The 16,615-nt window shown below is 38.5% G+C and overlaps 2 protein-coding genes across 12 annotated transcripts in view; one reads left to right on the top strand and one right to left on the bottom strand.

The window, feature by feature from the left end:
* Positions 1 to 393: 393 nt before the first annotated feature.
* LOC111253916 (putative RNA-binding protein 18) lies at positions 394 to 3,519 on the bottom strand. 2 transcript variants are annotated; one of them, XM_022814169.2, is made up of 5 exons: positions 3,335 to 3,519; positions 2,586 to 3,128; positions 1,991 to 2,233; positions 1,752 to 1,881; positions 394 to 1,458 (listed from the first exon to the last, which is right to left on the bottom strand). In XM_022814169.2, exons 2-5 carry the CDS (start codon positions 2,889 to 2,891, stop codon positions 1,349 to 1,351), a joined length of 789 nt encoding a protein of 262 aa, XP_022669904.1. In that variant the 5' UTR covers positions 2,892 to 3,128; positions 3,335 to 3,519; the 3' UTR covers positions 394 to 1,348. The 2 variants fall into 2 exon arrangements, with proteins under 2 accessions (XP_022669904.1, XP_022669912.1); XM_022814177.2 differs by having other exon boundaries at positions 2,586 to 2,819.
* A 10-nt stretch (positions 3,520 to 3,529) lies between these two features.
* Parg (Poly(ADP-ribose) glycohydrolase) overlaps positions 3,530 to 16,615 on the top strand; it is a 16,884-nt gene continuing 3,798 nt past the window's right edge. Inside the window, exons 1-14 of one of the 10 annotated variants that reach the window (XM_086976760.1) lie at positions 3,535 to 3,672; positions 4,138 to 4,434; positions 6,815 to 7,003; positions 7,168 to 7,350; positions 7,636 to 7,833; positions 8,121 to 8,301; positions 8,699 to 8,932; positions 9,376 to 9,512; positions 10,053 to 10,227; positions 10,599 to 10,668; positions 10,921 to 11,020; positions 11,224 to 11,348; positions 11,628 to 11,728; positions 14,013 to 15,497. In XM_086976760.1, coding sequence (XP_086832886.1) covers positions 3,646 to 3,672; positions 4,138 to 4,434; positions 6,815 to 7,003; positions 7,168 to 7,350; positions 7,636 to 7,833; positions 8,121 to 8,301; positions 8,699 to 8,932; positions 9,376 to 9,512; positions 10,053 to 10,227; positions 10,599 to 10,668; positions 10,921 to 11,020; positions 11,224 to 11,348; positions 11,628 to 11,728; positions 14,013 to 14,170 — 2,175 coding nt within the window. In that variant the 5' untranslated portion in view covers positions 3,535 to 3,645 and the 3' untranslated portion in view covers positions 14,171 to 15,497. The other 9 variants (XM_086976756.1, XM_086976777.1, XM_086976775.1 and 6 more) reach the window with 9 other exon arrangements.

Below are 16,615 nucleotides of genomic sequence, written 5' to 3'. Positions count from 1 at the left end.
GCGATATTTCGTGATTGAACCTCGCTTCCATTTCTACTATTCAATTTCAATGTAAATGCTGAATAATAATGTTCTATTTGATGAGCTACACTTAACAAGCACTGCCTACTTCATTCAAACATCTAATTTAGACTATAGTAGCTATACACACTTATTACTAATATTATTATCGTTTATTATCCCTGTAGACACGTAGCTTAAATATCGAATTGTTCTCTTACCTACCCATAAATAAAGAAGCACTCGTTTTTCTTTTAAAAAAGCGTTTGCATCACCGCTGCCTCTTCATTCTTTGAAAATCCTTCTCTTAAAAATATCAGTCCTCAGGACCTTTCTCGGGTCTGCAATAGAAGGTATGTTTTGAGATTATAATAAAAAATAAACAATTGTCAATTTATGTACACAATAGAGGCTTTATTTACACAAGGTATTTTACGCACGACAAAACTGCCGGTAGTTTTTAATTTTGTGAGAAAAATTCATGGATGGAATACTAAGTCACGTGAGCTCTAGCGATGGATGTTGCAGCCTCTCCCGTCAGCACGCACTTATGTACACAGTATGTTACAGACGGGTAATGTATATTATATTCTATTTATAACGTGCCTTTAATATGCACACTGCTTTCCATGTACAACTTGAATAATTTGATATATTTTTGCTTCAAATTCTATCCTATCCTTTCATTTAGCAACTATACGGAGCTAAGGATAAACGGAACCTAGATTAGCCGGAACTCGATTTGTACTTCAATCAAGTCTACTAAGAAACATGTTAGCATTCATTGACTTAGTCTATTTCTTGACGTTAAAAGTCGGTGTTTCAATCTACATGGGATCATATACATCTGTATGTACAACGGTATTTACTTTGACCGTTGAATGGAAAATATACATCTTATGTGAAACAGTGGTCGATTTTTACATACACCATGATTACGCATTCTTCTACGCTTGTTTAAGAAATACACGTACGTGAACTTCACAAAAAAAAAAAAGCATAAACCATTTTTTTGATAGGCGTCAGATATTTGTGGTCGGGTGGTAAATTCAGGTGAGATTTAACTCTCGACCGGCACCTCGATCCATCGTGTAGTTAATTAATTGCCGATAATGGATCCTGGTAAGAGCTATATTACCTCAGTAGTCACATTACACTTAATCATATTCCTAAATGAATTGGGTTGTGATTAAAGATCCGTTTTGCGAAACCAAATTTGCCGGATTTTCGTTCGTCTTATCATCGCTTCAATAGAAAAAGTTGGTCACCAGAAAATCGCCATTGCTGATGTCAACATTGTATACTACGCGCGTAGCTCGCCGCTTAATGAAGAATGGTCAATAAAATCTTAACGCCAACCTTCTCTTCCACGTCGCTGGTATGGTCGTGACGATCTTGAGAAGTCTTTTCGATGGGCGTGTCTTGCTGCAAACCCGCCATTTCTAATCATGCTCGACCCTAATGATCGGAAAATGTGACAGACCTTTTCTTAATATAACATATATATATTTCCTCTCATTCCATGTAGAATATTTTTATATCGTGAAATTACAGTTGTTCCTAATATATAATATTTGACAGGGTAAATATATGATACATTCACACGTAGCTTCAAACTAATTTACATCTATATGTAAAAGACGCCATATATACTGTAGCACCGCTTGAGATTTGAAGAACATCTCTCGATGTATCGGGAATACTTAAGAAACAATCACGTGTTATGGTAGACCCATAGTGGTAGAATTTACCTGGACGGCCTTCTCTTCCGGCAGCCATATTAATCTGTTGCGCGATATTTAACGAATGTCCGTTATTTGGCCCGATAGCTGTAGCTGCTAATGTGCGCGTCAGATCTGAGTCGGAGCGCTCCTTTAACGCCTTTAATTAATTAGGATAAATACAATAATACATACAAATAAGATTTACGAGATTATCCTATTATCCATTTGACTTTAAAGGAAATAATACGAGATCTACATTTACCCACCTTAAGCTTGGCTTCGATAGCGCGGATCTGCGAATTCACGTCGCCTGAATTTGATTTGGTTTTTGAAACTAAATTGCCGCTAACTGAAGACGATGCAATAGCTCCAGCAATGTTTCCCGATACCACCATGTTTGGCCGAATACCTCCAACTCCTGAGCCTTGTTGAGGCGTCGGAGCTTCATGGGCATAGCTGACAGCAAGTCGACGCTCTAGAAGCCGTTGCCCATCAAGTTTACGTACTGCCTGTCCATCCAATATACAAAACGTAGCTTAATCATGGGCAAGAATGCTATAAAAGATCATGTCGAGCTAAGTTGTGGTTTATCACGAGGCTCAATACAAATAATGCTTAAGTTCTTACAAGATATATATTTGACTGTATTGATGATAAACGTTTCGCACTTAATCGCGGTGTCAAAATTAATATTGATGGGCTAAAATCAAACCGGCAATGCCAATACGGGAGAAAACAGCATTGCAATTTACCTAGCCTCAAAACTGTGGAATGATTAGAAACAATAATTCTACATAAATGCTGACTAGCCGCTGTCCCCTGTGAGAAAGGGCCTATTATGAAGTGATTATTCGTACATACGAGTTCGGCTTGTTCATCTGTTTCAAAAGTTACGAATGCATATCCTCTCGGAAGACCTTTCATCGGACCTGCTTTGTGGACAAGCAGGTCGAACTGGGTGACAGATCCGAACGGCTTAAGAATGTTGAGGAGAGCGAACTCTGTCACCCGCTGATCGAGATTGCCAACCCAGAGGCGGCGGAGGTCTCTGGTCGGCTGTGAACTTGGCGGCGGTGGGAGAGGAGTAAACGAATCCTTTACGACCACAAAAAAATCAAACAGGAATTGAGTTGACAAATTGAACACCACATGTATTATTTTATACATAAACTATAGGGCTCATTTCCCGATTGTACTGCGCATGGCGCTTGCAACCAACGATTGTTTCCACGTACATCTGCTCATGGTTCAAAGAAAGCGCAGTTTTTTTTTAAAGGATATATCGCTTGACTAATAGCCATGAATTAGCACTAGCATGTCAAATGTGATACTTATCTGACAGTTTTCGAAGCGCGCATAGCAAGACTCTTAATCGATTTCATCATTTCGGGCATACTGGATAATCTTACGAATCACCCGGTATGAAAGACATTATCTTTGTCTATCAGCAACGATTTAATTAAGAATATTGTAAAAAATGCAAATGTTCCATACGGATATAAAAAATAGTTGATGCGATCAACGATCGCTTTTCTATATATTCTTACTGGCGCCCACAGTTAAATACACCAGTTTAAATTCGGAGATCAGAGCGCATAAAATAACCTTACCATTTGACTCGGCTGTGTCGTATCTGTCTTGGAGAAAACTACTTGTCTCCTATAAAAAAACAGTCGAGAAGCACAGTTCCTATCTTACTAAACTAGAGAAATAGTTGGAAAAACCTTTTTGTTTCACAGCCGCTGTAGATCGAACACAAGCGGCTCGCCATGTTGCTTTTGGCTTTGGTAGAAGCCTAACTTCGAAAAAAAATTCGTTCGATCTGGACTTCTGTTTGCTTAATTAGCACCAAAACTTCAAAAGCATTGATCATTTATCGGCGCGTAGGGCATCAGGAGTGCAGTGTTATCAGATAGATATAATGCAGTGTATATTCTACATTAACAAGGTTTGGTTGGTTGTTCTGTGTACAATTCAAGCGTTTGATCTGGTCGTGTGGAATGGAACACTCTCATATGGGCGGCAAGTAGCCTGCCTATCTTGTGTTGACAAAAGAACCGATCTGGCGCATTAACGCTAGCGTCTAATACATCATTTCTTTAATCTTACAAAGATAGATACATTGTTATCTCTTCCATTATAGTTTACCTATTGATTAAATGTGGTGAGGATATAAAAATAGAGCCAATTTGTGGCACATATTAATTTTTTTTCAAAATGGCACATTTTCATAGAGAAAGGTTTCAAGGGTAATAAGACTGTTTATACGTATGTTTTTGCGCGTACATATCTAGTTGTATGCAAGCTAACCATGGCTTACTTATTGTCGATGAATTAAATTCTGTGCAAAATGCGATATTGACAGCTTGAGTTACAACTGTTTACTGTGTGTTTTGCGATGTCGGCGCCAAAGACGCCTCCACCGAAGAGGTTAAAGGTTTTTGTGGGAGATTTTTTGGAGAAAAATTCAGAAGTGCCAAGTGAAGCATCATGTAATGATGCGCATATTAGTGTACCAGGAAACCTCAAGTCGATGAAAGAACTTAAACTTGACGATGACAATGAGCAAAAGTCACAAAGCGATACAATTATTGACATCGATGATGGATCACAAGAAACTATTGGCGAAGAGCTTACAGTCACAAGTAATGATAGAAAAAATATGTCCGGAAAACGCCCAAACTCTCCATTGGACTATGACCGTCATTCGGTTAGTGCCTCCTCTAAGGACATTGAAGTTGCAAGCAATAGTTATAGAACCGAAAGCAGTACAAATATAGTGTCTTTCCATAAAAACAGCTGTCAAGAAGACAGATGTTTACGATTACTTTTTAACGTTATTAAGAAGGACGAAAAAGCGGAGCAGATAGACGCCGAAATGAGCGAACGAAACAAAGCTAGAAATAATAAGATTTTTTTGAATAATGCAGATACTCAGAATTACCAAACAAATGTCAAACGTGTGGGTATCAGCATGTGTGCGTTATACAGAAGATCTAATTATTTTTCACTTATCTCCTAAAAGTCAATTTTAGGTCTATACACACTTTTAAAAATGCGTTGTTAGGATATTTTTGACAAAATAAAGTCTTAGAGATAGATATATAGCGTAAGACAGTATTGTTTAGCAAATAACAGCGGAAAGGAATGCAAGCTATAAAGAGTCGTAGCGATTGCCCTATTGTGTTCCTCTTCGTTTTTTATATAAACTTTTTTTTTGGTGTTATCTGTATGTTGATGCATCTAATCTTTTGAGAACTGCCCTATAAACAAAATATGCATCTACACATGTATTGTACACAGCATACTTAATACCTTTATGCATCAAAGTAAAGCCACAATTGGGCGATAACGTTTTTTGTTCAACTAAGCAGGCTTATTTCAAGTCAAACTATACTGTCATCTTTTCTGCTGGTTGAAATAACGGGTAAAAGTACAGATTATAGAGATTATATTAGATGAGAAAACATGGTCACGTAATGACGGATAATAGAGGATATATGGCAAATTTTGAGTTTGAGTATTGACAAACGCTGGGAATTATAAGAGTACTCTGCAAACTAGTGAAGCAGCTAAAAAACCTATCCAAAAACGATTCCTTAGGAAACCATTACATCGGTGGTTTTGTCAACTTGGGCTACTTCAAAAGCTAGAAATAATATTCCATATGGGTATATGATTTGCAAAGTTTATCTAAATAAAAATCTATTTACGAAATAAAAAAGTGTTGGAAATTCATAAGGGTAACTTGGCTCATTATTACCCAGTATTCAAATAAAGTGCATAAAGTTTTCTATCTTAGCACATATAATAGTTAGCTATAAAGTCAGCTGAAAAGTGAAAGCTTGCACAAACTGTATCGCAAATAGTCAGTAAAAGTAACTCACAGTCAGAAAATAAGCATAAGTTCCCCTACTGCCTAGATAGAACGAGTTAGGTGGAAGGCGAGCAGTGAGCGCATTCATGGTGCTATGTTATAATAAAATCATCATTAAAAAACAATATTTTCTATAAATATAAACAGCTTGCCTATTCTTTTTCTTAACCGTTGCTCAAAACATGTGACTCTCTATGACTCAAGATCCTGGTTACCCTACATTGGGTGAATTACTACGTTGCTAGAACCTTTGATCACAATTAAAAAGAAACATTTCCCCGGTATGAGAAGAAACGCCTTAAATCTCAAGATAACGATGATCAGTTTGGCTCAAATGAATCAATAATGATAACAACATTTAGCTTTCAATTTGAGAAACGGTAGGGAGATATCGGAAATCCGCTCGACACAACTTTTACACCAACGGATTTTCTTCGGATAGCGTTAATCTAAATGAAGAAATAAATTATCCCAATCCAAATACTCTAGCGAATTCAAATGAAGGCAAGCTAAAGGCACGTGAATCGTTCACTTATCAATTCTCCTGATATCAAAAAGTATTACTAACAAGTAAGTAATTTAAAAACTCCTTATGGTGTTTGGCATAAAATTGACAAGGATTTCAATTGGTAGACTTAATAATACCTTTTGATATCACGAAAATGGAAAAGGTTGTAATTGGTGGACTGACTTTAGATTTTTTTCGCTTAGAAACTATTCATGGGTTCCAGTTTCAAAATTCCTTTATTACTAGCTAGAATCTCAAATCTATCATATGGTCGTTTCGATACCGACACCAGCACTGGCTAGTAGTCTCTCACCCTGGCATATAGTAGATAAGCCACTTCTTTCAACTGGCCATTTCATTGATATCAACCTTATCATCTTACCGATGCTGAGTCGTTGATACTACGCAAAGAGTTTATAAGCTTTACGGGTTCGTTGGTTAGAAAGATTTTTTTAAGCCATATTTTCTAGCCGGTGAAGACGTCGCCCAACGATGTGTTTGTTGGAGTAGAATTTAGCCGATTGTTCGTTTTATCAGCGCCTTTTGATTTCATATTACGGATTTAAATATCTATTGTGTAGCTCTTTACTAACACGTAGGTTCCCTTATCCTCGTGCTACAACATCATACATTTTGTGGTCCGGTTGTGTGGCTTGAATCATAACGCCATAAGCTTAATAGAAGTTGTACACTTGTTTTCTGCAGGCGTATGCGTCCGCTGCATCGAAAAGCCCAAAACGGTTTTACTCGAGTGGAGGTCGCGCGGTAGTAAAGTGTACTCCGTTTCTATCTCAAATCATTAGCAGAACTATTGCTGGAAGCGATAGTGAAGTAACACCGACTGGCGGCACCTGTTCGACAAGGCTCGCTGAAAACGATAGTTTCAACGATTCGGTGGGTGGTTTATAAATAGGATAGAAGGTAAAATTTACTAAAAAATGCTGACAGGTAGCCAAAAGATTTGATCCTAAGAAGTCGCTATCATAGTTTAAAAAAGCTGAAGCGAACGCAAATCTCGAAGTATACATAGAGGTAATTCGGTTGATAATGTACTGCAGAATAATGTGCACAAGGTACGTACGGGGAAAACGCCACCATCCCAAAGGCGGATTTATCGCCTTCCTGTAAATTTGAATCAGACGCCTGGCGAAATACCGTCAGATATGACGCGCTTTCCACAGGACGCCGTTTGGAGAACAGGCGCTATGGAGGATTCGCCAAATCACACAATACTTGTGAAGGTTAGTAATTCGTTGTTGGGATTACAAGCATCGCGTTATTGTGTAATAATGGAGTCCATAGCTTATGTCGATGATGTATCTAAAATATTCACCAAATTATCCTCGCAGAAAAAATCACTTGATTATTTTGGTTGAACCGAAATGAAAGCAAAAAGCTCGAAGAACGATTTTAAGAGCAAACGCTTATTTGAATGTGAAATAGTAATGCACTGAACCATATTTCTAGCAACACCTGCCTGTTTTTTAAAGATTTATTTTAATTGTATGAACACTTATGCTTGATAGGGTCCATTCGATGCAAGTGGCGATACTCCTTGCAAAGCCGCACCATCGATACTCGTCGATCGTTGGGACAATCACCACGTAAAAATGCCGTATTCGTTATTTTCGAAATATACTGACAGCGATGGGACAGTGGTTCCTCGATGGGATATCGTCCAAAGAGCCCTCGTGGAAACGATGCATTCCTTCGACGACCTTAGGGTATTTTTGCAAAGAGGACGTGCATATAATTGTACTTCAACCACGTATAAATATAGAATATTGCTCTAGGTGATTTGACACATTAAAGCTACTATAGATAAGTAGCTACACACAAACAGTATTCATCCCCTAGTATCGAAAACGAACACTTGCGACAGCTGAAGCTAAAGATAAATTTATTAATAAACTGGTATCAATTGTGTGCTTTTCTATACACAAATGATAGCGCAACACCTGTATAATATGGTGAAATCTGTTATGAATGAGTGTTACATTTTTGTTTTTAGGAGGCAATTCTTAGCTATAACGGAGGTTATTCATGGGACCTTAATGAACTAGAAAATGTCATCGAAGAAATGAGCTCCCAGGAGAGAGCTGACTTTTTCAACACTATTTTGCCGGGTATTGTCCGCCTCGCCCTTAATCTTCCCACGATTTGCACGCGGCCTCCACCGTTGCTTGCCCAAGGTAATACAATATTACTATTATTATTTTTATGGAGAAACTATACACTATTATAAATCGATTGGTTAATAACAGTACCCCGTTAGCTTAAAGCAATTTCTAGAGCGTTCAAACCATTTTTGAACATTTCTAATGCCTAAAACATCTTTAACGCAAAGAAACGAGCATTTATACTTGGAAGGCAATTTAGAAGACCTGTTCAAGCTATATAAGAATAGATAATCAAAAAAAAACGTAAAAAAACATTATCCTTTGAAAAAAGCATTATCCCTAACATATCCATAGACGTGTTAATTTTCATGATGTAAGTTTACACAACACTGAGAGCTTGCATGTAGTAGAAGGATAAACAAACCGCAGATTTTATGTATTGTGCCTGATTTGTTTTATCCTTACGTAGGTCATACGCACAGTGTAACAATGTCTCAACAACAGGCGGCCAGTCTCCTGGCAAATGCTTTCCTTTGTACGTTTCCTCGACGTAACACGTCCAAACCGGGTTCGCAGTACGACACTTATCCGACAATAAATTTTCACACTCTCTTCAATAGCTGCAACAAGCCAGGAAGACAAGACTGCCGAAAAGAAAAAATCAAATGCCTTCTAAATTATTTTAAGAGAGTCACTAGTGAAAGTAAGTGTTGCAAAGTACAAGCAATATTTGCTTCTTGTATTGCACTCCATAGTAAGACTCTGAATAAAAAAGGAACATCCAACTGAGATACCAGCGTTTAAGCTAAATTGCATTTGAGCGAAGACGAGAAATAAGCTAAGTCATCGTGTTTTGATAATTTTTTTTTGATGTTACAGCAATATAGTTAAGCTAATCTGTCAAACGGTGTCCTGGATGCCTCGAACCCGTATAAATCCAATCAAAAACAATTGGCCAAAAATGGAGCGCTTAAAATTTTAGTCTGAATCTTTTCCCTACTAAATAAATATTCCGAGTTCTCTATTTAACATTGTTCCGAATGGGCTCCTTTTCCATATATGAATGCGCATACGAAATTCATTTTGGATGGTATGTTAGTAACTAATTAAGCTTGCGTTTGCTCCATCTAATTTTGCCATTTCCAGTGCCAACTGGGAATTTGACGTTTACTCGCATGCGGTTTCGATGCCGTATAGGTTGGGCGGATAGTACGACAAAGTTTAAAAAGGCGTTCGTCACATCGGAAGGTTTCATTGAGGATCAAGGACAAGGCATGTTAATGGTAAAAATATCATAAAGCCTCTTTACCTAACAAGTTACTTATTATTGCTCTTATTGGCCAATGGTAAAATGCCCGAGGGTCCGTAGTGTTCCTGAACCAATAAACTGTTTTATCTATTTCTGCTTGGGACAACGTTAAGTTTGAGGCAAATTCTACCAAGTTGTTTCTTCTAGTTCTTATGCGATATGAATTGCAGTTTCGTAAATTATTATTATTCGTCAAGTGCAAAATAACTAGGTTTGAAGAATTTGGTAATTCTTTAGATTATTACAATTGTAAAGTGCCTCTAGAATCCATCTAGTGGGAAAACAGGAAAAGTTTTCGAAGGACGAAGATTTACAATAAATAAAGCTCCGATAGTTCCAACTCAGTCATAATATAAATTCGGTTTCTGTGATAGTGATGCATATTTTGTTTTTTATATATATTTAGATTATTGCCTTTAGTGCAAGTGAGCTTGTTCTGCCCCACCTAAAAAAGAGAGAACGAGTTTTGTGTATCAATGTGATCATTTGTTTCTCTGGGCTTCCGTCGTTTAAGGTGGACTTTGCTAATCGGCGTGTTGGCGGAGGCGTACTCTGCGATGGCTGTGTCCAAGAAGAAATATTGTTTGTCATCTACCCTGAATTAATCATCAGCAGACTCTTCGTCGAGGCATTAGACGACGATGAAGCTCTTCTCATGACTGGCCCTGAACGATTCAACGAATACACAGGTACGCCAATGACTCGATTCACATGCAGGCGTATATCAAATAATTACAGAAAATCTTAAAAATATTTTCGCGGCCTCAAAGGCGGCCCTATAAATGTTGATAAAATAAGACTGTTTACCATATTTCTCTGAGATAAGAGTAGGCGAGGTAATTATCATTTAGACCATTTTGCGGGGCTGATTTGACATATTGAACTTAGTGCTTAACGATGTCTGTTCTATTTTCATTTTTTGATCATTGAAACAAGATGCGCACTGGCCTAGTATGTATGGGCTTTCTGAATGGAGCCTGCATAGATCTGGCTTGTTTATTTTGATACCGCGACGAGGTTCAGCTTTAATCATCTTTGATTTATACTTTCGGGTTGATAGATTACAGCGATAATTTCCGGTGGCGCGGCAATGTTTTCGATTTTCGGGACCGAGACCATTGGGGTAGAAAGTGAGTAACTGATTTTAAAACGCTTCTTATCGAATTACAAATTTTACATCTTACTAAACGCTTTATCTTTATAAAAATATTCTAAATTTACCAGTTTATGATACTTTCTACCTGAAATGTTCTTGTTAGAGCAACCCAGTTTTTCAAGAAAGAATCCTCAAACATTGCTTTTTTTACTATCTACGACGCCCTTTTTAACCTTGTATTTCTTAAGAAAAACTTTACTAATTAGCGTTATTTTATTGGCTTTAGATATACGCAATTAGTGGCGATAGACGCACTCAAGCATCAAGGCAGAAAGCAACAGCATGAACAGTTCAAAATTGAAAAAATTATGAGAGAGCTTGTCAAGGTAAGAACAGTGGAGGCAAATAGAGTTATCCTATCCAGAGTTTACTTTTGTGTTACATAATTACTTGGATCTATCTACCAGCCGGATATCAGAAGCCGATATTAGGTTACTTCTCTCTGCATTTTATATTTTAATAAAAAATTCTTAAATTTCAAACAGCACGCTTCAAGTTCACTTGAACTAACGTAATTGCCTCTTTTCAGTCATTGTGTGGCTTCCAGACGCCGGGCTTTCCCCGCTCTGCGGTTGCTACCGGAAATTGGGGCTGTGGTGCCTTTGGAGGTGATGCGCGGCTTAAGTTTCTCGTTCAGTGGATGGCCGCATCGAGGTACATATAAGCCCATAGCGTTGAATAGCATTTAAGCACCTGGTGCCCTTAACAATTTCTAGCTTCCGCAATACTATTTCACTTAAATCGATCAATTAATTTTTAACATTTGACTAATGCAGACCGCTTACAGCATTTCAATGAGCATATAAAAATATTTTTCGATACCACGCACGAAAGTGAATTAATTGCTGTGAAGTGTTCTAAAAGTCGTTGAGTAATTTTGTTATTTTTATAACAAAAATAACTTTCCTTTCTGTTCTGATATATAAAATCTAGGGCCGGTAGACCTTTGGTGTACTTCACCTTTGGCGACCATGAGCTCATGTGTCAGTTGAGATCTATGCAGAAATTAGTGACACAGCAAGACATAACCATTGGTAAGTAATTTTCTCATTGGACTATTTTTTAGTTATAAACTAGTGTTGATCAACAAAACAATTCGTTTGCATTAATTCGTTGTCACCTACAAAGGCACTCAAAAAATTAGAAAATGTTATTATTCTTATTTCTGGCAACCGCTGAGTTGTACGTAAACGGATATACTGGGCATACAGATGTGAATTTGGCTTAACGATTCTATAGTTATAATTATCTATGAGCCCAAGACGTTGTTTCTATGATAAAAAAAGAAGGCTGCTTATTTTGTAGCTTATATAGAACGTGGCCCACAAAGTGGACAGTCTACCACAATTTTAAATAGAATAAGAACCGATCTAGTCTAGGGACTATTCGAAGCACTAGAGTGTATTGATCTCATTTAATTCATTATAGTACGATTGAAGAATTGTGCAGTGGAATTGTGAAGGGCTACAATTCGGGCGTTGCGCTCCCAGGAGATTTTGGGCTGTATAGACTGGCGGAAACTTCTAAGTAACTAGCCCGTTTAACTTACCGCGTTTTTGTTCTGTGCACTGCCCTGCAAAGAAAAGCCACGGATTAGGCCGTCATAGAAAAGGCGTTGCCGTTTTAGACGATCATATGATAGGCGACCTCACTTGCCTCCTACAAAATAACGTTATTGTCTTGCGCGTCCAGCGACGAAGTTTCGTAGCAGTTTATATTCAGTCGATTGATTCGGCATCAACATCGTTACTGGTGGAAAAATTCGTCAGTGAACAGAAATTGCTATCTTCTCATTCTGTCTCCCCTCTGGTCATTGGCGGCGACTTCAATGCTTGCTTAAACCAGCCGAACTTAAGTTGCCCTTCTAAACACACTCGCTGACGTTGAATAGTCAGCCCAGCTCGGCATCGACAGGACATGCAGGAAGTTCAGTCATCGATATATTTGCGACGAACGTGATCAGGAATAGGATAAAGTTTAGAATGAAAATCATTCCCTGTCAGAAGGAGCAACCATTCATGCTCACATATCAACAGCGATAGCCCTCTCTGTTCAAGTTGCATCTGCGTGTACTGTCAAACGTCAAACTCCGTGGCGACACCCACGAGGTTTTTGCTGTATCTGAGGTGCTAAACTCCGAAATTTATGTGCAGCATCCGATTGAAATTCTCCAGTCGGCAGCGCAGCCTTTCTGTTTCAATCGAAAGCATAAGCCATGGCTCATCTCTGCTTTCAAACATGTTTAGAGGGTCCTGATGAGTTTGTCCCGCCAGTTTGATTGCTCGCCCGATTAGCTTCTCGTCCCTCACAAATGACTTCTGGAAGATACTTTCGTTTCATCAAGGGATACGGCTTTACGCACGGTGCTTTTCTTTCGCTATGGATCTTAATGCAACGAGATATCCCTCAATAAGGTAAGGCACGAACTAATGCAAGTTCTTAGGAGCAAACGCAATAAGAAGAAAGTCATCGGTGCATATAAGATCGGAACCGAATACCTTAAATGCGCCGTCATTCTGGCACCGTCTTAGACGGCACTATTTAATGAATGTCTATATACTGCTACACTCCCATCCCACTGGGGAGGTGCCGCCCTTTTAGTGATCCCAGAGGAGAGCAGCAACCTAACCGCGCTGTTATCATTGGGGAATATGATAATGAAAAATGTTTGCCATAAGCTACTCTTTGGCTTATCTACTAAAAAATTGAACACCTACTTAGAAAATGTACACGCCATCTTAACGAAGCAACATGATTTCTGGAGAACGCTCCACAGAAATGGCGTGCGGAATCCTGATGGCCGACATCAAAAGGGCACTAACCACGCCGTGCAGTTCGTTATACGGTGTTTATCGCTTTAAAGGCAGCCTTCGGCTCGGCCCCCAGAGACAAAGTTATGCTCCTGCTATCCGAAGTAAGTGCCCCTATAAATGTGCTCACTACAATTCTACAGCAGACCAGGATAACGACGATGGAATGGCCGATCTCTTGCCCTTCACACAGATAAAAGGCCTGGTTCAAGAAAATAACCTCAGCCAATATTTATTCTTTACCCTGTTAAAGGACCTTTCTGATTAAACAAGAAGATCAGTCGATATGCAGGTGACTTAATGGTGAACAGATCGAGCCGGTTCCCAGTGCAACAAACTCTAGCTCGGTGGCATGCGGTCACATAGGTAAAGTTCACTAAGACGGAGGCAATGAAGTTTAGAAAGAGAGAGAAGACAGCGGCCAAGGCGCCGTGCATTTTGCCGGGCAGTTTCTTTCTTGTGTAAACCAGTTTCTGTATTTGGGGCTGCTTTTCCCTGTGATCGGCAGGAATTTCGTTACACAGGTCACTGAAAGATGCAGAAAGACAGTGTTGGCCGCCGGGCGATGAGATTGCCTCGTGGCTTTTCCCTCTTGTCCGCCCTCAAAGTAGCTCCGATCACAGCGTATGGGACACCCGTCACTTAGGAAGATCTTACAGCGGATAACCTCGAATAGCTAAGTCGCATCAAAGCCTTCTGCCTCTTTTGAGGCAGAAGGCTTTGATGCGACTTAGCTAGTAGTAGCGAGTAGTGAAACTACTAATAGCGATCCGAAATAGCCGAAATCTCCCAACTGGCGCACCGCTGCTATTTAAGGATTTACCTCGTCACTTTAAGCTCCCAGGAACAGCAGCCTTTAAGACGAACCCTAAGAAGCAAGAATTAGCTGATACTGATGGGGATCCCTTCGCTTCGAGTGTGATGATGAATAATGAGTGAAAAGGAATGAACCGATTAAACAGATGTGTTGTCACTTGCTTTGCCGTGCATGAGTTCCAAAAGCAAACTCTGTAGGAAACCAAGTTGTTTCCACAAGTTTAACGATACATGTAGATGCGGGAGAAATTGCAATAGATATCACGCTGCTTGTTACCTCTAGTATCAACACTAGGCCATCTCGCCAATTTTGTTAATTTACGTCTACAAATTCGACAAGATTTGTATAATCCACATAACTCAAACCGACGTAAATAGTCCTATATGTCCTCATTAATACTGAAATATGGTATTATTGACCTGTTATAAAGTCGTTCATTACTAAAAGCAAAGATGAATAAATAAAGTTTGTTTGAACTGAAGATGGCCAAGGCTGTTGGTTTCATCGTTTTCTTCTTTATGATCTATTAATGACAGAATAATCTCACGAGATACAGTTCTATTTACAATAAACTCGATTATTAAAATCAAAAATTCGAATTTAACACCAAGGCACTCAACTGGTAACCTATACTTAGACCCAAGCGTTTAGAATGATTTTATTTGTTTTTCAGTCAGAGTGCTATGGCGAAATTTGCTTGTTTAGTATCTTACACATAAATTACATTTTTTGACACTTTTAACTCGATGTCACACTGCCGGATGTGTTTTAAAAGTCGTATGTCTAATTCTTAATGGAAACTCTAATTATACTAATCTACATTAAGAGTGAGTAGCTTTCTCTATGTTCGGTGGACAATTTTCGTACGGAACGGCATGTACACGTGTGCGCCTGCAAACGATTAAATGTGCGCGTGTGATAAGTGTGTATATTTTTAGTACGAACACTGCATACCAGTATTGCGCTTGACGCACGTCGTTGTCAATCTTTCCTCAATCTATCAATTAGTATTAGGGTGAATGTGTGCACGTTCTTGTGCACAGATGGAGTATATCAATATATACCTATAAATATAGTTGGCTTGTTAATATATAAAAACGCTACTTCTGTGCTGTTAACGGTAGAAATGTTGTATTTGAGTTAGATCAATAAAAAATCTAATGTGGTAACAGGCAAGACGGTAACTGAGGATGTCAGTATTAACAATATTGAAAGTAACAAGAATATCAGCATTAGCGGTTGTTGAAATAGCCAGCCATCAAGTGCAGCCGCTAGGACTATTGTAGTGCTAGGTACACGTGCAGTCGACGTGTAAAAGGGCTGCAGGAACTGGCAGCCTTTAAAGCATAATTTTGATTGCTTGTATTCGGTCTGTGTGTTTATTGTTTTATCAGAAGTGAGTCAAATCATATGTGACTGCACTATAAGCAGAAAATACTATATATTTAATTTGCTTCCCGTCCATACTCATTAGCTTTATATATATATAATTTTTTCGTTTCGTATGTTTGTTTTATGTTCTAGGTTAATATAGACAAGTTTATTAGATAAACATTACGGGAAAACTAGATAGCAGAAGCAAAAATTATACTTAGTTGCAAAGTTGTGCTGCAGAATGTAGTATTGAACAGAAACATAATTTCATTAGAAAATCGTCTATCTCTATTTTAGTCCGTAGTAGGACAAACAGATAACACATTTTAGCAAGTACTGGTGAAATCGCACCCCGTCACTTTAAAATGTATACCCAAACATTTTAAAAATCTGAGTTTTGAAATTTTCAAGCATAAGGGCTGGTGTCCAAAATGTGAACAAGCGGTTGTAGGCCTAAAATGAGCCTGGGCATTGTTTTGCAAATCATGTCTTCAGTGTCAGTTTTGTCAAAACACCTAATAGTCTCCTAATTATTTTTGCTTGCCTCATGTTCCTAGCCACCAGGATTGAGTAGAAAAGGAAACGGGAAATATCTTTAAAAAAAAAGGCTTAAGCTAAGGCTTGTCGATGGCGATATCAACAATTAATTGAAGAAATTTGTTAATAGAAGCGGGTGAATGCATAGGGTCTTACTGTTGTTGAAAAACATAAAATAGAATAGAGGCCAGATCCTTTTTTTGCTAACACTGCCTGGACACTGTCTGTCAACGGTTCAAAGTAAAGACCACCCTCTCTAAAGGTGTAATGACTTAAGACGTTTGGAGATACTAAAGTCTTTTGATAACCACAGAACTCAAAAAATAAGAAGAACGTTGTTCGAAGAGTAAACTAACTTCAGAACGTGTCCACTTTCTTTTATA

Source organism: Varroa destructor, unplaced genomic scaffold, assembly GCF_002443255.2.
Source record: "Varroa destructor unplaced genomic scaffold, Vdes_3.0 BEIS01000001.1, whole genome shotgun sequence".
Classification (NCBI taxonomy): domain Eukaryota; kingdom Metazoa; phylum Arthropoda; class Arachnida; order Mesostigmata; family Varroidae; genus Varroa; species Varroa destructor.
The sequence above is the reverse complement of the archived record's forward strand: the minus strand, read 5'-3'. Positions and strand labels throughout refer to the sequence as shown.

Excerpts from the sequence above, each read along its gene's own strand:
- LOC111253916 (XM_022814169.2), bottom strand. The coding sequence starts at position 2,891 with ATGTATAAAATAATACATGTGGTGTTCAATTTGTCAACTCAATTCCTG. Across the intron at positions 1,882-1,990 it reads CTATCGAAGCCAAGCTTAAG|GCGTTAAAGGAGCGCTCCGA; the intron begins GTGGGTAAATGT and ends AATTAATTAAAG. Across the intron at positions 1,459-1,751 it reads CGGAAGAGAAGGCCGTCCAG|GGTCGAGCATGATTAGAAAT; the intron begins GTAAATTCTACC and ends TCCGATCATTAG.